Source organism: Fusarium phalaenopsidis (assembly GCF_050370095.1).
Source record: "Fusarium phalaenopsidis strain FUZ10S chromosome Unknown contig_32304, whole genome shotgun sequence".
Taxonomy (NCBI): domain Eukaryota; kingdom Fungi; phylum Ascomycota; class Sordariomycetes; order Hypocreales; family Nectriaceae; genus Fusarium; species Fusarium phalaenopsidis.
In genome coordinates this window covers 4,933,314-4,955,055 of record NW_028145404.1, presented here as the reverse complement: position 1 = coordinate 4,955,055, position 21,742 = coordinate 4,933,314, and the positions used below count along the sequence as shown (strand labels likewise).

General features: G+C 50.6%; 6 protein-coding genes across 6 annotated transcripts; 4 read left to right on the top strand and 2 right to left on the bottom strand.

The window, feature by feature from the left end:
- Positions 1-7,446: 7,446 nt before the first annotated feature.
- Positions 7,447-10,484, top strand: LRP88_10790 (uncharacterized protein; the record flags this gene model as incomplete). Its single annotated transcript, XM_083247239.1, has 5 exons — positions 7,447-7,859; positions 7,920-8,814; positions 8,872-9,550; positions 9,598-9,800; positions 9,873-10,484. The coding sequence occupies 5 exons, from the start codon at positions 7,447-7,449 to the stop codon at positions 10,482-10,484; spliced, it is 2,802 nt and encodes a 933-aa protein (XP_083098352.1).
- Positions 10,485-11,626: 1,142 nt separating this feature from the next.
- Positions 11,627-12,322, top strand: LRP88_10789 (uncharacterized protein; the record flags this gene model as incomplete). Its single annotated transcript, XM_083247238.1, has 1 exon — positions 11,627-12,322. One exon carries the CDS (start codon positions 11,627-11,629, stop codon positions 12,320-12,322), a length of 696 nt encoding a protein of 231 aa, XP_083098351.1.
- A 381-nt stretch (positions 12,323-12,703) lies between these two features.
- Positions 12,704-13,770, bottom strand: LRP88_10788 (SDR family oxidoreductase; the record flags this gene model as incomplete). Its single annotated transcript, XM_083247237.1, has 2 exons — positions 12,704-13,675; positions 13,726-13,770. 2 exons carry the CDS (start codon positions 13,768-13,770, stop codon positions 12,704-12,706), a joined length of 1,017 nt encoding a protein of 338 aa, XP_083098350.1.
- Positions 13,771-14,870: 1,100 nt separating this feature from the next.
- LRP88_10787 (uncharacterized protein) lies at positions 14,871-15,662 on the top strand (the record flags this gene model as incomplete). The annotated part of the gene is made up of 1 exon (XM_083247236.1): positions 14,871-15,662. One exon carries the CDS (start codon positions 14,871-14,873, stop codon positions 15,660-15,662), a length of 792 nt encoding a protein of 263 aa, XP_083098349.1.
- A 519-nt stretch (positions 15,663-16,181) lies between these two features.
- Positions 16,182-17,246, top strand: LRP88_10786 (uncharacterized protein; the record flags this gene model as incomplete). Its single annotated transcript, XM_083247235.1, has 1 exon — positions 16,182-17,246. One exon carries the CDS (start codon positions 16,182-16,184, stop codon positions 17,244-17,246), a length of 1,065 nt encoding a protein of 354 aa, XP_083098348.1.
- Positions 17,247-17,578: 332 nt separating this feature from the next.
- On the bottom strand, positions 17,579-21,216 carry LRP88_10785 (uncharacterized protein; the record flags this gene model as incomplete). The annotated part of the gene is made up of 7 exons (XM_083247234.1): positions 17,579-17,613; positions 17,723-18,705; positions 18,753-19,041; positions 19,096-19,126; positions 19,178-19,338; positions 19,938-21,005; positions 21,054-21,216. 7 exons carry the CDS (start codon positions 21,214-21,216, stop codon positions 17,579-17,581), a joined length of 2,730 nt encoding a protein of 909 aa, XP_083098347.1.
- Between the last annotated feature and the right edge of the window lie 526 nt (positions 21,217-21,742).

Sequence of the window (21,742 nt, the reverse complement as noted above, 5' to 3'; positions counted from 1 at the left end):
TTTGACGAGATTTTGTGCGTGTGCTCGGGAAAATATCACAACGAGATTGTTGTCGCAGGTGGAAAAAAGGTGAAGAAGAGAAGATTGAATTGTTCTCTGGCTAAATATGAGATGCCTCTTCGCTGCACCTCTGACTGCTGAGTCGTGCCTATCAAGGTGCCCACGCATTCGTCCATTTTCCGTAGTCACTGCTTTCCAACTCGCCTCTCTCTTACCTGCTATCTTATCTCTCTAAACAAACAATATCAAGTACAACACGGTCGAGTCCAAAAAACTCATCAGGGTGGTTGTCCCCAGGCCATCAGGGTGACGCTACCCCGGCTGCAGGTCCCTTGATGACAATTTCACCTCAGCGATTGGCTGTTCTCTGCAAGCACAAAGGAACTGTGGGTTTAATCTAGCACCAAAGGAGTTTGGGGCGTCATGCAAGTCTGTGAAAGATGCAGAGCCGCTCGTCGTGTTGAACGCCATGTCGTTGAACCATCTTTGCCGAGTTGCCCCTGTCGTCAGATTTCGGAGGCGAGCGACTCTGCAAGCATCAGGTCATCTTCCAGGATAACAATTGAGACAGGGCAATCTATAGCTGCTCGAATTATTTATTACCGGCATCTTGAAATTGTGCGCGTGTGTGCGTTTGTGAAGCCCTTGCCAGCTGACAGACCCCCGAGAAATGTCATCATCAATCGTTATCATACTGCCTACTGTCTCTATCTCCGCGACGGGAACCTTGATGTCCTGCTCAGTAACATCCATTGTCTGACAAGACGAGGATGACGCCATGTAACAAGACCCAACGACAAAGGACCTTGGGTCGTCCGGTTTTGAATACTTTCCTCGTTCCCCTTTTCTCTCTGCTCCATGCTCCCTCACGACGGAATGCACGCCACACCTAAGTGCTGGAAAACAACACCATGGTTCTGAAAGAAACAAGAGATTAGCTGTGCTCTGCTGCATCGACCCAATGCTCAACTTACTAGTATCCCAAAGAACCCAACAATCGTTCCATCGGTTGGTCGTAGCCTATTGGTGGAAATGTCGTCCTCTGATATAACCGAGCCAAAGTTCGGTGGGATCTGCATGCTTCTTCCATAATTTGTATGGAACTATCTTTGTCACTGATTGCCTCTTCAACGTCCAATGGTCAATATACACTTACAGTCAAGCCGAATGGAAAGAAAGGGTCCTGAAACAAGGTGTCGACGCCATTTATTCTCTCCCCATTGGGAGAGTCGATGAAAACTTGGTAGCGACGACGCTTGTAGGTGCCTGTTACTGGGTCTGCTTCTGGGACCTGGCCAAGAATCAATGATTTGAGGCATTCTTCCTGGCTGCTGTAGTGAAACTCGAGGGCCCAGATGTGAAAGTTGTCGGCGTGTATACCGAGATCAGAACAATCGACAATCCAGACGGCGATTTCTGTGAGATATGGAAGAAGCCTGCCGTCTTTCCCCCCAAATAGACACATCGAATAGGGCATATGACCCATCAGGCGGGGAAGGCGCTGGCTTTGTACAGGCAAGAGCTGTAATGCAGGGTCTGGGAGCTCGGGGTACCAGAGGGCAGACTCGCCCGACAAAGCCTTGTTCTGCATGCCCTTCCGCAGACTGTGCATACCTATCGATACCATTTTCAGAGCCTACGTTGTTAATAATGCTCTCCAGTGGATAGAGAGGAACTCACATCAAACCCTCCTTTGACAGCCTGCACTTGGCCATTGCACGTAATGGACTTTTTCGGGACACCCTCGTGATCTCCATTCCAGCGTGATGAGGCTCCCCGGGCTGATATCATACGGAGTCCACGGATGCCTTGATTGTCTATTGCTACATGAAACCCCACAAAGGAGTCAGACGGCTCCAAAGGCGAATTCCAAGTAAAGGCGACCTCGTGCTTCGGGTGACGATATCCAAGCTGAACGGATTTCGCGTCTGCTTGGGAAATTCGGAGGCCAGAAACATACCTCTTCCCGTTGAGCATTATCAATGACGCCCAGACCTTGGATATTTGACCCGAGATGGTAACTGTTGCATCATTCAGTGACCGACAACCTACAGAGAAGATGGAGATGCCTGGAGAAACCCGGGATTCTGCGGTGTGCCATTCTTTATCGTCGTTTACCCCGTCGGGATGGAAAAAGGACTTGCAGAGGGACCCGTGGCAAACCGGCGACTCCAGTCTCATGATGACCCAGTCCCTAAGTTGACAGGCCAGATTCCATATTCGCCGCCTGTTCTTGAACGCTGGGTGATTCCGCAACTGCTGAGCTCGGTCGTAAAAATTAATCCATAGGGGAACTGCAGCTCGAAAAGCAGGCTGTGCGAAAATGTAGTCGAATTCCTGACCGGGCCAGAACCTTGAAAACCAAAACATCTCTGGGAGTCCAAGATTGGTCATGGCTCTGGAAGCAAGCCGGAGATTCGCGACGCTTCTCGAGTCTGAACGGGTAAGGATGTCGAGGAGGAGTTCGGGAGGCAAGCGGCCGAATGGGTCATTCTTCATCGGGGTACGGGATATGAATCCTTTGTCAGTATTGCGATCCTTAGAAAAACCACCTTCCGCCCAAGTATACGGTCCGCCACGCGTGCCTGTAATAGTCATGGGAATATCCATCGGATTATATTCCTGAAACGTGCCTCCTCGCTCTGGTTCGTACAGTCTCGCCTCCTCTCCGGGAAGCAGCTTCACGATATTCACATCGTACTTAACCAGGCCATCATAGTTGTGGCCCCAATTCAGCACACCATTCTGCGTTGGATGCGACATGCAAAGATCGAAAAGAGCCTGGACAGCGCGTGGCTCCTGGAACCGGGCGTCTGTTGTGCATAAAAGGCTCCAACATGGGTCATGAAGGGCAAATCCCCAGAGCGGTTGCGGTATCGATGGCGGATCTGGGGGGTATTTCTCGCCAAATTTTGACCTCATAAGATCGATCTGCACTAAGCGATTGTCCATGGTGGACTCGGACACGTCGACATCAACTGACTGGTCAAGAGGAATAACATCTTCGAATTGATGCCGTTCCCCAACGCCGGAGATACGCGCGGCATTCCAGTTTTCAAGAACTGTGTATACTAGGTGTCTTGGTTAGTTAAAGCTTGAATGGTCTAGTTGCTGATCAACCCACAGGCCCTGAACCGACCCATCCATCCTGGTAGATAGTCGGACTGTTCAATGGGAGCGCCACATACAAAGCATGACAGTTCCGTGATGGGCATTTCTTCAAATTCTGATACGAGTATCGAAATATTTTGTACGTCTTAAACTGCGCAGTTTCGCTTCACGCGAAAGCTTTGATGCGATGTTATAGATGCCGTGTTATGGAAGTCCTTGTTGGCACCCCAACGGTCATACATACCCAATCACGTGGGGTCAAAAGCCTGGCCCGATGATTGTTCCGCCTTCGGCAGGCTGTCAACTGAGCACCTTTTGACTGACTTTCTCGGAAGGGAGCCACAGATGGTCAATTCGATGTAGGAAATCAGGCGGTCATTGTGTGTTCCTGAATGGCAATAGAGCCGCCCGCTATTGCCCAGGATCTTGTCCGTTATATCTATCCATTGATGGTGGGCTTGCGAAATCCAATGCCATATAGCGTACTCGACCGTTGCAATTAAGGTCGGTAAATGGTGGTTTCTTGATACCATCGTGCTTGAACGACTTGAGTTCATATGGAACTCCAAGTTCGATCATAGCGGTGATGACCTTGGCACTGTCAGTTTAAATACCGCTCAGCAAGAAGATTTACCAATCTTCCAAGCATTTGGACCAGTAGCTACAGCGCGTTAGGTTCACTCACTCTTAGAATCAAAATTGGACCGTCATCGTACGGGTCAACTAAACAACGATGTGCTTATCGATGCAGGGAAAGCCAGAGGGCTGTGGAGAGGGGGGCATCAAGGCAAATATGACAAAGTCGCAACCTTGTATCCGAATTTGAGCTCGAAGCATGCTTCCATTCTTGTTCTTAGCACTTACCGTTGTCATCACAATATGTTGTCATGTTGGTAGGGTTTGGGATCCTCGCTATCAGAGGTTGGGCTTGGCCAACTTCCCAGCAATATGAAGGGCCGGACTGGCCCCGTTTACTGCTGTAGTCAATTCAGGAGATTGACTTGATAAGTTCAATGTCTATACTTAGTTTAACCATGCGTTCTTTTCTGGGCTTCCGCGCATCCAAACTCTGTGAAACAGGTTCCTCATTGACACGGAGTAAGCATACTAAAAAAAAAAAAAAAGGCCACTGTGTTAGCATTGGGATGTGGTGCTATGATGTATTGATATTGTGCTTTTTCTATATAGTCGAAGCCCAGCCCTTGATGAGATAACTGAGCCAGAAGACAGACAGACAAGGAGTAAGTGTGTTGATATCTATTCCCCGATGGAGTCGAAGTCCAACGTCGTATAGATCATCCACCTCTAGTTCCGAGGACAGGGCAATCTTTTGTATTGCTCCTTGTTCGGGGTGACTGGCTACAAGACCAACTTCTCCAAGCTTGATTCCTTACCTGGGCCGTTTCAGCTAGCTCCATTTATTTCTCCGTCCGCCGTGGCCAGCCCCAAGCCAGACAGACGCTCAATGTTATCTACACCATCAAGTGGAGCGGAAAGGGGCAGCTCACGGCCTTTGGAGACAACTGGGTTTGAAATCAACGCCTTGATGGCGGTGTGGACCCGAGAGAGCCATGAACTCAGTGGTGCGTTGAGGTTGTGGAAGTGGTCAGGGCCTGGGGACAGATGGGGTGGATGATAAGGATGAAACTGAGGATCGAAAGCAAATGGATTATAATAGCCTAGCTATGGAGGTAGGCTTAGAGATTGGGATTGATTTTCATGTTACCGTTGAAGGCAGGAAGGTCGACTTCTCGATCAGAGCCAGAGTCTAAGGGGCTTCGGTTCATCCGGATAATTGCCACTACCGATCATCCCCCTGGTGTTATTGCGGGATGCTATCAAGATGTTCATTCATTAATGCATATGCCGCACTAGTTAGCCCACTTTTCGGTCCTCTTCTGAGTTCTGTTATTGGTGCATCATGTGCCTGGTCGACGTTGTCATCGAGTATCAAATCTCTTGGATAGCCCATGAGCCAGGTCATAAACACGGCCTCCAGATATTCCAGGACAGGGGCTGATTGCGTCACCTAATACGCCATCGGAGGTTTTGTAGAAAGTTGACCCTGAACTATCTTCTGTCGACCTCGACGCCCGCCTTGAGCAAGGCCACGCAGAAGCCTGTGAGACGTGCTGAACTCTCGGAGCGCCACCTTCACTATCAGCAACTGCACGACCACGGCAGTGTGCAGTAGCGTGGAAGATGACAGCTCACTAACTCGAGTTGACATAAAGCACGTGCTATCAAGAGCGTGAACCAGAAAGCTTCTACATGACGAGCTCTTGTGCCATATGGAACTTGATGGGCTTATCCTTGGAATCGCTTATGCATACGCCTTGTTCGCATCTCGAGCTGTCAAATCGCCGACATGCGACCACAACAACCTGCGTGCAGCGTACATGAGGGTGCTGCAAGAGACTTCAAATGAACAAACACGTTGTGTGCCATGAATGTGCGTGAAAGGCGAAATCACGGCAGATAGAAGAACAGGCTTAAGCGCTCTGGACCGCGTGCATCCTTTCACGACCCTGCAAACATTCACGCCAAAGTGATCCCCAGTTCAACTACGTTTCTACAAAATCTCACCAGGGCAAAGAGTCTCGGCGCGGATTAACATTACGAAGAGATAAAGAGGTTGCATCGGTGCCGCAGACGTCGATCTCGGTTCGGTTCCTGTGAGGACAGAGGTCTCGCTGAGATGCAGTGAAAAATTCTGTACCCCTTGGGGCACAACCCTGGAACCCCCATCCCTGGCCGTATGCAGGGTTACGTGGTGCCAACCAGTGGGGGAGAGAACCCTCCACTGTGACGAGAGGAAAGGAGAGTGCGCGATCGTGGATTCGTGAATATCTGGATAATGCAGTCGTTGGTGGACCCGGAATCGTATTCAAGGCCTGGATGTCAGGAAAGAAACGAATGGCGAGTTCAAACAGGTGCAGCTCAATTTCAGCTGTGCTTGGATTGTCGTATTCCCCTGCTGGTGGGCGCCTGTTTGAGCCGTCTTGGCGGTCCTCAGTAATTGCAATAAGACGAAACATCTCGGTGTCGGATAGATGTGTGCCGAGCTCAAGTCGAGTGAATGAGGCCATCTCAAGATGCAAGAGTCCCGTGAGCGAGTTGGTCGGGAACAAGACAGAAACAGGTCATGTTTTAGCGCGCGAGGTGACACCCAAATCTTGACTCACCGTCGGGTGAGAGTAGAGAACAGCGCGGTTATTCCGAGCTTCAGATACAGTCCAGGTTGACCCTGGACCTTGAATCCACCTCTTACATCACTGACTCAATCGAAAGCCGATGACGCACGTTATTTACCGGGGTGGCAGACATATAGAGTTTTGTCTGGGGGTTGGGGAGTATCATCTTGATCATGACTGAATAAAATATTCACAGCGATAATGAAAGGTAGGCTGTGTTGGTGGTTGTGTCTCTGGTGTGTGATGAATGCGACATACCGATGCAGGTGACAGAGGCCTTCTGGTGGATTCCATCAAAGCGCGCAGAGACGAGACCATTTTGCTCCGTGGCTAGTTCAGTCTCGACTGAAGGGAAGCACGCCTTGGGGAGGAATTAAATGTCAAATAGGAATATCTTCCTAGTAGATGAGGCGAAATGTTGGATGCCAATGGTTAATGACCCGCTCGGTGGTGGCCTCGTCGCTGAAAATTTCATCACAGTGGAGGAAAAAGGATGGATGGGTGAGCTGGCAGGTACACCCGACACTCCTTCTTTTCTTGATGGGATGGGATGGAAGAGTCTGGCCCTTTTAAGCCAAGCTATTCGTTAAATGCATTTCCCGTCAGTCCACACCCATAGTGGACCTTCCCTCTTGGAGGGCCAACCCCCTCGAGAATCCCTTCTCCAATCACTCATCCCAAGTCACCTCAGCCTCGCCATTTCTCGAGACAAGTCGCCTCTGTGTCACCACCTCGCAGCAGAACCCAGCATAGCGCAGCGCATCGCAGCGGGCCACCGACAGGCCAGCGGCTGCCGTAACGAGGCCAGAGACTCGACGGCAGGTGTGGCATCGCCTCCCACTGGGCGCCAGGCCACGTTGGGCTGCACTGCGGAGCCTGGATATGCACCCACAGAAGCAGGGGTGGCCGCTACAGCACTGCCCAGCCCGGCCCAGCCCACAACCAAGGCCGCCGTAAGGCAAACTCCAGCCAGTTCAATTGGGCCATGGGTCGATCGATTCAAATAAACCCCTCTTGCCTTTTTTCGCCGACCTCACATCAGTCTGTCCCCCCAAACCTCTGCTCGCCAACTGCGTCTACCTCCCCCGGTATCCGTACATGACCCCGACGAAAGGCTGAGGTCAGCTTCCCAGCTGCAGCGATGGATCCCTTGTCCGTCCTAGCGAGCGTCGCAGGGATCGCCACCGCGGGCGCCGCGCTTGCAAACACGTTGTTCCGCCTCGTCAGGACAGTTCGCCATGCGCCCAGGGAGATACAGTCGGTCGCCATCGAGATGTCGAGTCTGGCCTCGACTCTGGAGCACCTGCATGATGTCCTCGCTACCGGCGCGTCTTGCGCGAAGCCGTCATTCCTCCAGGGCGTCGAGGCCGTCGTCGCAAACATCACGTCGACTCAAGACGAAATTTCCACAATGATATCTAACGAAACCATTTTTGAAAGGCTGCGGTGGATGAAAGCCGCTGGTATCCTCTCTGATATCGAAAAGCACCGGGTCACAGTAACTCTGCAGACATCCATATTGTCTGCAGCCATCCTTGTCAAGTCCACAACTACGTACGTTTAACCACAGGTTGCATCCGCCACTCACTTTGTCTGATATGTCCCTATCCTTAGCAGACACTCTTCAGCCCACGAACGGCCCGAAAACAGGTTCAGGATACAAGCAGAGAGTCTCATTCAAGCTGGTCAGGTTTCACTAGAACACGACAACAGATACACCAGGAATTCACGACAGAGGGCTCCCAGCCCCCCATTTCGGACCAGCAAACGACTACCAAGTCCTGTTCGCCGTTCCGAGATACCAGGACATGTATGGCCAGAGGATCTTTTCGACCGTTCTGGTGCACCAACGACTGGAGCTCGAAACCCATCTTCACCTCCGGAACGACGCCGATCCTCTCGCAAGTCTGTATCAGACACCGAAAGAGAGGAAACAGATTATGTCGATGCACGAAGTCCAAAACCAACGCCAGATCACAGCACCCGTATTCCAAAGAAGGCCACAGTGAGCGATGCCGATGAGGAAGAGGGGGAAGAAACTCCGGACCAGGGTAACGAAGCAGATTTGGAAAACGATGCATCAGATGAACCCAGACGACGGGGTTCCAACGGCAAGGTCGTACAGCTCGGTCACAATTTCCGCGTTCGAGGAGATGCAGCTACGTTTCTTTACAATCTGGTCTTTCAAAATCAATCGCCAAGCCCGGGAGATGCCAAAGAGGAAAACAGTTCAACTGAGGAGGAAGGATGGACAGGATTGACTTCGGAAGACTCTGAACAAGAATCTCGATACTCGACACGACACACGAGCAGACCACCACGAGAACGACCAACACCGCAGGAGCCGGAGAAGGCAGTGGACAATCTGCTCTTGAAATGGACTTTGTTGAGCGAAAGGGAGATTGAGAAAGGGGCCAGCGAATCAAAATCACCGGAGAAGGAGCATACTCGTGAACGGCCTTCGTATGAGAGCAAGGAGGATGACGATTGGGGAGAGTTCCTTCGAAAGGTAAGCCAAGACACAGGGGCACGGGTGTCTGTGTCACCAGCCTCTAACAAAAACCAGCCTCGCAAGTCCCAGTCCACTCCATTCTTCAGGAACACTGGGGGTATTCCAAGTAGTCCTGAAGGCGCAAAGAGTGTGAGACGAATAATCCGACCAACTCGATCCGAGACTCCTCAGGCAGGCATCTCACCAGGTAACCCCTTTTCGAATCCACCCATGGACCGGCCTCCGAATAGATACTCGATGCCTTTCGCACATCCATCTTTCAACACCAGCGGCCCTTCTGTTCATCCCTTGGGAGGATTTGGACCCAGGGAAGTTCCGCCGCCGCCCTGGGCTCAACCACCAGCATTCCTCTTCCCCAGGCAACCAGGCCAGCCTCCTTATGAATCAAGCTGGCGTGGCAGCCGCGAACCGAAAAAGGAAGAATCAAAACCGATCAAGGGGCCTCTCCAAAAACCAAACATTGTGATCCTGCCCTACGCCGAGGAGACTGACTTTGAAACTGGCGCCTCGACACCCGACCTTGACATTGCGTGTCTTGGCCTCACTGTTGTGCGGCAGCGTGAAGAGGCGGTTTGGAACAGTGATGAGTTTATCAAAAAGCATGGCATGCCTGGCAAGGCCATCATGGCTTCTCTTGTGGGAGACAGATCAGCATGGAACGCCCACGGTCTCGACCTCGCCCACACATTGATGCGAGGACAAAACACCAAGCTCATCTACGTACGGGGCAATGGTAAGTTAACATCTCAATAAGTGGTTAGAAGCATACTTACCAATTAGAACTCGGAGAAACGTGGTTCATGAATGAGCAGCCCGTCTTCCTGCAATTTTACCACTGTGGATACCTACCGCAGTTCTATCCAGCCAGGCAGTCGGATGAAAAGGCCCAGAAGGAAGAGTACGTGGCCATTGGAGAGGAATGGGCCAGTCTTGAAGCCATAAACCAGCTCGGCCTATCAGCCAAGGGGCAACAGGAGGGGAGGGTCTTGCTGGATCCTACCACCACATGGGTGAGTAATATCGACTCCTTCAAAGGATTTCACTGACAAATCTAGTCCATGCTCAAAGAACTGGCCATCACGACACTGCAACTCAGATGCATGAAGCAACGACGACAGTTTACATCCACATTCTACAACTCGATATCCTTGTTCCGCAAAACACACGGAGAAGTTGAAGCTGAGCCTGAGACGTTGGATACTCTACAGGAGGAGGAGCCTCAAGACACGACAGTCACACCACCACAAGAGCCAGTGGTGGAGCCGAGTACACCAAGCACGTTAACCACGCAAAGTTTCCGGATATTTGACTTTGAGGTCAAGGACGAGGAGGAACCTTCAGTCCCTATACGGGCTCGTAGTGTGGCAGAAACACACCATGAACCACTCCAAATGTCGACAGCACGCTCAGCTCCACCGCCTGTAGTTCCCCAGCCCCCACCCGAGCTGGATCAAGACGACAACAGATCAGACATCTCATCCGAGACACTTCTGTCAAGATTCGTCCGACGGTACAAACCCAAGAAGAAGCAAAGCCGCCATCCACTCCGGAACCGCCACGATGTCTCTCAGACGATAGCTGAGCATGGAGTCAGTAATGATAAGAGGGCACCAACACCATCCGACTCTGGCATAGGAAGTTCAGTAGCTTCAGCCCGACCCTTGTGACACGAGGAGGATTTGAAAGTCATGTACTATTAGCCAGCAGGGGGGAAAGGAGTTTTATGACTTTTTTTATTTAATGACACGACGTAATGATGAATGCAACTAAATCCTTTTCTCGGGATGGTGACCAGATTAGCATGTAAAGTCACCGGGCCGTATGCAAACCCCAGCAGCAGATCCTTCTCGCTATTTGAACCAGCCAGTCGTCTTATCCTTGCGTGACATGCTCGTTAGGCGAACCAACAGCCCTACCAGGGTCACCCGGTATACATGCCAACCCCAGACATTTACCTCGTCGTGAGTAGTGGTCTTGTCTGCAAGCGGGTATGCAAGAGAAATCGCTTTCTGCCCCCTACATGGCTGTGAATCCTATGTCGGTCTGTCCGCGTATAGATCCACTGATGGCGGTGAGGTTATTGAGCAATGAACAAGCCATGTGCAACCGAAGAATACAGATCAGATGAGTGCTCAATCGTCTGCCCCAGATCGTCAGTTCCGGCCCGTCCGGATCATGTTTTAACAACCGACCAACAGAAAAAAGTAGACAATGATATTAATGTCAGCATCCTTGCAGGGCCCCTTAATTGTTCATCCTGACTTGGGCCGAAACCCATGCATGATCCGGGCGTCCCGCGCGGGAAACCAACAGGTCGGAGTTGATTGACAGAATTACGAATAATTGAGGCTTAATTATTCTTGGGTCAAAAGTTGGAATCAGGACGAAACATGGCAGATCCGTGCACATAGTATGACAATCAACCGAGAGCTCGTACACCAGCCAACCATCTAAGTCCAAAACAGAGGACCAGAGTAGTAATACAAAAAGGCCTGGCTAAAAGCATGGGGCTTTGTTTCGCCATGACCCTGGTAGATTCCTGAAAGGATTCAGCTAACCCCACTGGCTGAAGAGAGGAGTCGTAAACATGATGCCACTTGAGAGGAGGCGGTTTCGTAGGAATCCTGTAAGGATCTACTAGGCCCTGCTTAATTTCGATCTATCGTTGCAGCCGACATGCCATTGACAGGTGGATTGTCAAGGGTTAAAATACTTAAATACGCCTAGTCCCTCTGTTAAACTGTTTTTTCACTCAAAGACTTTAACAAACAAACCATCTACATCTTCTTCAACTACTTCTTTCTTCATCATGGGCATCAGCATCATCCGTTCCCTGGCCGCAGTCCTCCTGCTAGCCGGCGTCCAAGCCGCTCCCGCAGACGCCGCCCCCTCGCTGGCCGAGCGCGCCGTCTCCTTCCGCGACGACTTCAACACCTTCAACACCGCCAACTGGCGCTGCGAGTACACCTGCCCCGTCATCGAAACCGGCAAGGCCCGGTTCCGCCTCAAGTCTGGTGTCCTGCCCAACCGCGAGGGAAGCTGGTCCAAGGCTCGGTACACAGGCAAGCGCTTCACTTCTGGAAAGTTTACCGTTTCCTTTTCTCTCACAGAGCGTCCCAAGGAACCTGTCTGGTGGGGTGTTGCTCTCTGGGATGATGGTGTTGACGGCAAGTTCAACGAAATCAACTTTGGCTACACGACCAACGGCCAGACATACTCCGACACCCAGCTGCGTTTCGAGAGCGCCAAGGAGGGTGTTGATGACTACCGCAAGATCGACACGGGCGTAGACCTGTACGATGGAGAGTACCACACCGCCACCCTCGAGTACGACGCCAACCACGTTGCGTTCTACTTTGACGGCAAGAAGGTCGGAGAGATTACCGACAAGAAGTTTATTCCTACTGCGCCTATGGATTTCCTGCTTGGCCCTCGTCTTGTTGAGGGTGCTGGTTTGGCCAAGGGATTCACTGAGTCTATTGACTGGGTTGAGATTGAGGGTTAAGCTGGGCTTAAAGGGAGATGTGATGGGGGTTGTTTTTTTCTTTATTATTTTCTTGTTGGATAGTTTTTAGAAATCTCTGAATAAACACCATGGCCGGCCTTGAAACTGACAGAAGCAAATGTGTCACTGTGTCCCTGATGGGGGCTCATTATACTGAGCCCAACAGAAGTACAGCATCTTTCTCACGGCATCTGTACTACACCCCAGTCTGTCTTACGCTCCGGCATATATACCACACCGCGACGATCACCCGAAGTCCTAGCACCGGCGCGTTGGTTTGTTTCTCTCGAGTTACCCTTGTATCTCCACTGATCTCCCGTCCCGTGGTTGCTGGTTCCGTCCCCCGTTCTCATGCAACACAACCTTGCCAAGAGAACCCTATCAAGACGACATGCCACTGGATCCATGCTTCTTTCCCCATTTCTTGACCTTGACATCCATATCCCATCGGATAAAAACCATGACAATCATGACGATCCACGATAGCATCGTGTTGACAAGTCCTGTCAGCCATCCACCACGAATCGCCCCTCCCATTACACTCGTCATGACTAGTCTGATAATAGTGCTCGTAGCGACCAACTCCTGTCCGCTCTCCAACCCTGCAATCGCACGACGAGCGCACTCTGTCGGCGTAAGAATCTGGTCCCCTTCCTCCAGCGACTTGGTGACGTCCGTCTTGACTCTGTTCTCATCCTCTAGGGACTTTGTCTCCATCGTAGCCGGGAAAACAGTGTGAACGCGCACGCGAGGTTCATCAGGGTGTGCACCCGCATACAAATTCATCTCCTGAGAAAGAGAATCGGAAAGCGAGCGAATAGCAGCCTTGGAGGGAGCATAAGGCGTAAAACCTGCAAAGCTGAAGAAAGAAACAAAAGACCCAGTAAAGACGATATGTCGATCCATCGGTGGGCTTTTCTTCCCCTCAGGAGAAGCCGTCTTGGTGTTCCCATCAATAGCAGACCTCAGCCAAGCATTCAAAGCCGCATGCGCCATATAAGCACTCGAAAAGTAGTTGCTATCCATCATAGTCTGAAACTGCTCAACAGGCGTATCAACAAACAGACTAGGATGCGCGCTTCCACTGCAGCACCACACGATATCTGGCGGGTTACCGTCATTCCAGGCTGTGGCTTCAGCAATGACGCGGGCGCACTCGGAGGCTGTGGTGACGTCGGCTTGAAGCCAGTGGAAGCGCTGATCATCAGAAAGAGCGCATTGGGAGATTTGATCGATTGCTTCTTTTAAGACGGCGACGTCGCGTGCTGCGATTATAACGTTGGCCCCTTTTGCCGCGAGCTGACATGCGGCGGCGAGACCAAGGCCACGGGAGCCGCCCGTGATGAGGACGGTCTATAGAGTGTTAGCAGACCAATATCTTGTATATAGATGACATTACGTACCCTCCCCGCAACGGGAAACTGATTCTTTGACAGAAATGATCCCATGGTTTTGAGATGAAGTTGATAGAGACGCGTGCCAAGCTGTCAGCATCCAATGCCAACGCGTACTAGGCCGAAACAGGTAATCAGGCCATCTTCATTGGTTGGCTGCATTCAACGTTGAATGCCTCAATTACATCGGTGAGAGAACATGTGCTACAAGGAGCGATACAAGAGTGCTCAGACTAGAAATGATCTGATAGGACATCAACATATCTCCGGCAAATATCAACGGCATCTTTCCCTAAGTAGTCGGGCGTAACTACGGAGTCAAACGCGGAATTAATACCGATCCTCAAACCCATCACCTTGCGATAACCGATGAGATCTGCACGTTTCGACCCATAAACAACCCCTCGATAATTAGCATCTCCACCCTCACGACAGGGGCCTCTTCCTTCCAAGATCCGATTTCCCGTGTTTCCTCTCCCTCTTTTTCCAATATTACCTCAAACATCATTCGGTTTGTCAAAATGTGGCTTGCATGCGCCAAGATGTCTTCACTCTTAGCTCTCGTCCTCGCAGCTGGCGTCGTCTCTGCTGTGGATGTCGTCTATGTGACTGATCTATCCCTCTACAGTTCCCTCGCAAGTTCACACATCGCATACTCTCTGTACTATTCTAACTTTCCTAGGCGCCTTGCGCAGCATCCGCCATCTCCAACAACATCAGATACCAAACCTTTAGCAAATACTGCTCTGAAGCAGTGACAGACCTTCAATCATGCATCTGCACAAAGCGATTTGACGATGTATCGACCACAATGTCTCTAATGATTAGCGTCACCTGTGGTTCAACAGCCAGCGAAGATCAAGCCTCCGCATCGACGGTGTTGAAAGCATACTGCGATCAGGACTGGAAAGTGGAATTTCCAACGCCAAAGCACCCAGTGTCTTCATATATTGATGAGATTTCGGCCATGACGGAGTTGGCGCCTTGTGCATCGATACGCTTAAGCGGAATTGTGAATCAACAGGTTACTACCCCTTGCACATCCCCCATCTTCAACTAACAGAGATCAGACTGAAGCCATCTGCCCATACTTGGCAACTGACCTCGCACCCTGCGTATGCGAAAAGAACCAAAACTCACTCCGAGTCAGCGAAATGATCAACACCGGAGTCGGACAACTCTGCTCCTCAAACAAAGACGACGTCAAGTCAGCTCAAGCCATGTTTGCGGCATACTGCGCCATGAACTCTGGAAAAACTTCGTTTCCAACGGCTTCTCCTCCTCCAGGCGATATGTCCTACTACGTCACCAATCTTCCTCAGTATTCATCCCTAGAAACATGCGCGCAGTTGTGTGTGGATATAGCAGCTATGTATCAGACTAGCACATTCTGTCCAGGCGGTCCAAAAGCTCTGGCTTCATGTCTCTGCCTCAAGGATTCAGTGTCAAAGGCAGTTTCAAGCACATTATCCTGGGAGATCAAAAACCGATGCCACAAGAACATGCTCGATAACCTGTCTTCTGCCAACGCTGTTCTTGATTACTACTGCAGCGCAGCAAAGGGAGAAGTCACAGCCACAGGCATTGCGGTTTCCCAGACAGAAAGCGCCAGCACGAGAGCAGGTTCAGGATCAATGGCCACAGAGACAAACAGCTCTGAAGAATCAGAGTCCAAGTCCAAGGGCCCGAAGGCTGGCGTCATTGCTGGCGCTGTTGTTGGCGCAGTCGTGGGTGTTCTCATAGGAGGTGGCCTTGTCTTCTTTTTCATGAGGAAGAGGGCTCGTGGCAAGAAACATATCAATAACAGCGGTCTTCAAGGACATCATTCTCAAGAGAGGATTCAAAGGGATGATGTCCAGTTGGACCGGGTTGCTCCCAGTGGTGATGAGATAGCGCCTCCGCCGTATGAGGAGGGGCCTTCGGGGGCTGTGGCAAGCAAGAAGTAGATGGCTCAATAAATTCAGAGAATTTTGGAGTTGTATAACTTGTAGTCATATAGAATAGCATATCTTGGTTATGAAACACAACACGTTGTCTCAGATGTAACCTCCTGTCCCCTGAGCACAACTTGATGAAAATGCACATTAATCATAATTAACCAATACGAAGTTTCCAACTGACACACAATGCAACTACATAACTTCAATCTATGACCAAAAAGGCTCGGTTAGCTAAAGACAGCTGGGATCTGCAGCCTGATATGCAACCTCGACTTAACCGCCGTGGCGCACACACAAACACAGGCCAAGGATAATGGTCCAATAGGGACTCGGTGACAAGTTTCATGCTGTGCTGCGCCTTGCTTCAGGTTCTGCAGTTGGCTCAGCTTGCAGTTCAGCTCTTCAGCTCCTTACTTGCCAGAACCTTACTTTAGTTGTAACACTGCTGCAGTGTTGCTTAAACTTGTCTCCTCAATCATCTTCTCTCAACTCTACAAGCTCGTCAACCCGTCGCCATTCTCCACCATGACCTCTTCATTCTGGGATCCAGGAAATCTCCTGCAAATCACCGATGATCTCCGAAGCAAGCCCGGCGTGATCAGTTGCCTTGGAATCACCAAACATGGTGCCCGATGCAGATGGGACGTTCTTGAACCCAACCTCTCCCAAGTCCGTCCTCTACTCAAGGACATGTCCCAGCTGAAACCCGAGTCCATCACAATCCAAACACTACAGAGACTTGCCATGCTCTGTCTCTGCCCCAAGTTCCACTCGCACCAAGCCGGGATGTTCGTCCAGCATTGGACAGGAGTGCTTAAAACGGCCACCCAGCACCACCAGGAGCTTCTCGGGGACAGCGACGATCCTTCATCAGACGAAATCCAAACTCTTCAAGCAGAACTTGCATTCAAGCAGAGAGAATGCGAGGACTTGAGGAAGAGCCTGGATCGTGAGATTAATTCCAACGCCAGGCTGAGCGACGAGCGGAGGGACAAGTCGAGTGAAATGATGACCAGAATCACCCATCTCGAGCATCAAATCTCGGATAGTGAACAGCGCCGGGCGATTGCGGAAGCTACCTTGTCGGATCAGGAAAAAGAAACACGAGCCCTTCGTGAACAACACAGAGAGGAATCCACAGCTCGCAACAAGGCAGAAGAGGAAAACACCATGCTCCAATCGAAGCTCAAGGTTGGCGAGGACAAACTCAAACGTGTCCGTGAGGAAAACAAAAACCTCATCAAAGAACTGGCCACGGTGTATGAATCGAACAAGGCGGAGATGCAAGCATGTCAAGATGAGATCAGCCGGCTCAGAGCAACAGAGCGAGATCTCATCAAAGAGCGTGATGACAGAGATGCCAAGCTAGAGCAGTACCGCGCGCAGCTTGGTAAACAACTCGCACAGAATACGCTTCTAGATGATCGGATTGCGAGTCTAGAAGAGACACAGTCTCAGCTGGAAGCGAGTATTGCGTCTTGCTGGCTACATTCATTTCGGAGGTGGACTACACGCCTCAAGAACAAGCACAGCAGACCTCAATTGGTGGAGGGTAGGACGCAGGAGATTGCTCTCAAGACATATGCTTGACGTGTACTTTTGTTTTTTTATCAGTAATCTCCTCACTGCCGTAATAATGGCTGTTTCATAATGCTCGATAATGAATATCGAAGTTCTGTTTCCCGGTTTCTTTGCCAGAAATCGATCTGGCCTGTGGCGCATCAAGCCGTGCCTAAGCTCAGTTGTGTTTCCCAAGGAAGGAATGTCCTTAATCAGCTTTGTCCTGCTTTGCTTTAAAATCTTCAAAAACGTGATACTGCATCTTGTCAGCTCGGAAATCGTCAAGAAGATGGCATCACTTACAGCCTCTTCCACCGCTTTTCGTGCTCCCGGCCAAGTCTTTCTCCCACGACCCGGTATCTTTAAAGGATTGGTGTCGAATAGCCGCCACGAGTAGCTGTTCATAGGTCCCTTAGCAAGCCACTTCCACAGCTCGTAGTCATTCCACCAGAGCCACCATCCTCTAGTAGTAAACATATGATCAAGATGCTCATACAACCCCGTACCTGCCATGCCATGGAGGAATCGGTAGAAAGAATAAGCTCTCACATAGCCAGGCAGCACAGAGTGGTCAGCAGTCCACTGTTTGCGCCACCAACGATGATAAGAATCAACCTCCTTGTTCATCTCTTCCTTGGACGGTAACAAAGAAGCAGGACGATACCCAGCCGGAGCTTCCAGGTTTTTGTTCTGAGCAACATCTGCAGCCCAAGCTTGCGTAACCGCCATGGAGGCAAGTTCACAGACACACCAGACATTCTCCTGCGGAGCCATCCAGCTCAGAAAAGCCACTGAGGAAGCCCACTTTGGAGGAAAGATCATCTGAAACAACCTTGGAAGACTGGGTTCCTTTCGATCTTCAACCTCTCCCGGCGTGGTCAAGGGAAATCCAGCAGCATCATCCATCTCCAGCTCGGGCATGAGAGAAAAGTCATGCCTGTAGCCAGTAGCAAAGACGACGACGTCAACTTCCACAATGTGCCCATTTCCCAGTATAACTTTTTTGTCTCCGACAAAATCGACGAAGCCGTGTACTGGGATGATCTCTTGGTTGTACAAGGCAGGGAAGAAATTCTCTTGCAACGCCGGGTGCTTGTGTGCCAAACTCGGACAAGGCACGAGACGCCACTCGCCTCGGACCTTTTCTCCAGCAAGCCTCAACTTCTCCTTCTTTGAGGTATCAGAAGATACTGGTTCGTGTCTGGCGGCGTCATTGATCATCTTGTTGACCATGAACTTGTCAACCAAAGGGTTCGTCAGCCATGGAACCCAATAGTCCAAAAGATACTTGAGACGTAGGATAGGCCATGGTATCAGGCTGTCTGTAGGCACTCCATCATCTCCATAGCGAGATGCAACGATACGTCCACGCCGGTACGCTTGATACGTCTTGGAAGCGTGTTTGCGCAAACTTAGTGCAACTTCACAGCCCGTGTTTCCAATGCCTACAACCAAGATTCTTTTCCCTTTGTAGTCGTCAATCTTATCACTAGAAGCCAATTAGTAAATAGATCTAGCACATTGTTTATTACTAACCTTCGAAATGCTTGCGAATGAAGAATCGTCCCCGTAAACATGTCCCATCCTGGCATCGATGGCCAAACCGGCACGCTCTCACATCCATTTCCAAACACGACCTTATCAAAAGAGAGTATCTTATCGCCATCCGGTCCGGTGACATAAATATCCCATTTTTCTTGAGACTCATTTCGAAGCACCTGTTTCACCGTGGTGCCAAAGCTGATGTGTTTGTGCAGTTCGAAATGCTTGGCGTAGGATTCAAAGTACTCGTGGATTTGGCGTCGAGATAGATAAGGGGGGTATTCTAGCTTTGTTAGCCAAAGAAAACTCCAACAAGCAAAAATACGCATAATCCAACCTTTGGGAATAGGGAAATCGCTGAAGCCAGACTATAACTCATGTCAGTCCTGGTCACCTGATAGGGCTTTCCCAGAACTTACCACAAACTTGCTGATATTGGCTGTGGTATCATCCAACGCCGATGTATACTCAGGATCATCACTATAAGCCCAAAGTCCTCCAACAGCCTCTCGCCGTTCAAAAGCAACAGCATCAAACCCCTCCTCCCGCAGACTCTTAAGCGCAGTGAGCCCTGCTGGGCCTGGAACCTCAACAGAGTCAGTAATCCGATCGCAAACAATTACATGACAAAGACTTGCCGGTTCCCACAATCGCGACTGTTACGTCCTCCATCGTGGCGTGGTTTGATGAGAGGACAACTGTCGCGTGTTTTAGTTTGCCTCGGTTTAAAAAGTCGATGCAACGTCTCAGATTATGACAGTCACTAGCCGATAAGAGCATCTGAGTGACAGGGATGTGCTGTTTCTCTAACCCGTATGCAAACCAGCCACTTTTGATCAAGAGACTGGTTTGATAGGTCAACCTGTAAACAACCAATGGAAGCAAGACTCTGGATTGTATCTCCTTAGATCTGGAGGCCAGTCGCGTGTCTATTCACTAATTCCACCAGAGAGTCAATCCACCAACTTCATCGCATCTTTGCATTACATCAAGGGTCATTCTCTACATTTCATGTTATTCCTCAGCCGGAAGGCCAACTTCGCCTTGCGTTCTCGCGTTCACCTTGTCGTGGTCGCTTCGCTTCGTTGTCCCCCTCAAACAATCACCCTATTCGTCATCTGGCACGACGCTGAAGCGGCCAGCCAAAGATAGCCAGGGAAGAACAAAACATGAACGAACCCAAGAAAATGATAACAGGCTCAAACTTGCCAATCCCATATCCAGAACTAACAGGCTGCGTCAATAGCTTAGCCGTCACAGGGCCTGTCGCAAGGTTTCCAATCCCTTTTCCAAAGGCCATCAAGCTATAGATCTGCGCCGGATCCTCCGAGATGACTGACCCAAACTTGGCCCAGAGGACAGGGAATGCTCCGGCGAATAAACCAAAGAGAAGGGCAAACATGAGAAGCGTGACAAATGAGTGGGCGAATCCCCAAAGTGTGAAAGCGACAGCAGCGGATACAAAAGACGAGATGAAGATGAGGAGGAGCATGTTGTTGGTCCGGTCTAGGATGAAGCCAAAGATGAGCTGACTGATGACGATAGCCAAGTTTTCAGCGGCGAGAATCAAAGCGCCCAAGGTTCCTGAGATGCCGATGAGAGACGCATAAGTCGGTAGGTACAGCGCCGGAATATAGTAGCCGAAGCCCTGAATCAAGTTGGATACGGCAAAGATCCAAAACAGCGGCTTCTTCGCAAACCCAAAGTCGAGTATGCGCAGCGCTCCGTGATGTGGAGGCGGAAGCCGGGGCTTAAGCATGAATAAGATGGGACCACCCAATACGAACGCTGCCACGGCCACCGCTCGAAGAGTTGTCTGATATCCGTACTTGGACAGCAACACCTCTAGGAGAAACGGGTATCCAACTCCACTAGCGCCACTGCCTGCGGACATGACGCCGTACGCAACTCCACGTCGCTGCACGAACCATTCATTCAGCATGATCAATAGCGGGAAGTAAAGTAGGATAAAGCTGGTCCCGTAAAGCACACCCTGGGTGACAATGAGGCCGCTGACGCTCTTCATGAAAGAGGCGGCGACGAGAGACAGTACACAGCCAGCCCAGCCGGCGGTAATCATGTGGCGTTGCCAGCGCTGAAACCGTTTGACTAGCGGTGTAGCGATGGGAGCCCCTAGGAAATAGATACTCGTCGACACAGTTCCAATGACAGCAAGATTGGAGTCGCCTTCAAACTCGGGCTGCTTGGAATAATAGTCTTGGAAAACACCATACGAGAGAGGGAACCCTGACACTGTTAGTGAGTCTTTTCCCTTGGTGCAAATAGTGCCCATACCCCAGAGAACTGCCTCAATGGTAAAGATGCCGAAGAGAAACTTCCAGGCCGCGGGACCTCGATCTGGTGGCGGCAGAGCCGGTACGAGCGACTCTCTATCCTCTCCGCTCTCCTCGTGGATGGGAAGTCGGGCAGAAGCCACAGGTGCAAGTTCAACCACCATTTCGACACGATTGAAAATGAGGAAAAATTAACACAAAATCAAAAGCAAGTCTTTCTTTCAGAAATGACCCCTCACTTGATGAAGAAGACCCATGATCTTGTCTCTCAAATACTCGGCTGACGAACCCGAGAGCTTTTTGTTACCCAGGGAAGCTGACTCGGCCCATGAGAACCAACCCACCAATTGATTACATGATTAACCTTAGTGATGGTCTTACGAATCAAACACAGTTTCCCCATGTTCATAATCGGGCTGTTTGACAGGGTATGTGGTCGGCTAGGATGGCTGCACTAAGCTTGGCCATCTATCCCAGCGTGGGAGTCAAGGACACTGCGGCACTCGGACTCTAGACATATCGAAGTGAAAGGAGTTCGTAGAGCTTCTATCTTAGTACCTATTCAGTAGGACAGAGGCCCGCCAGTAACATAGCCAAGGCACAAGGTCGGGCTACAGATGAGATTTGCTACTATGAGTTGTTCCTCAGGTCCACTCTCGGGTTCGATTACCGCGATGCCACGGCTGCTCG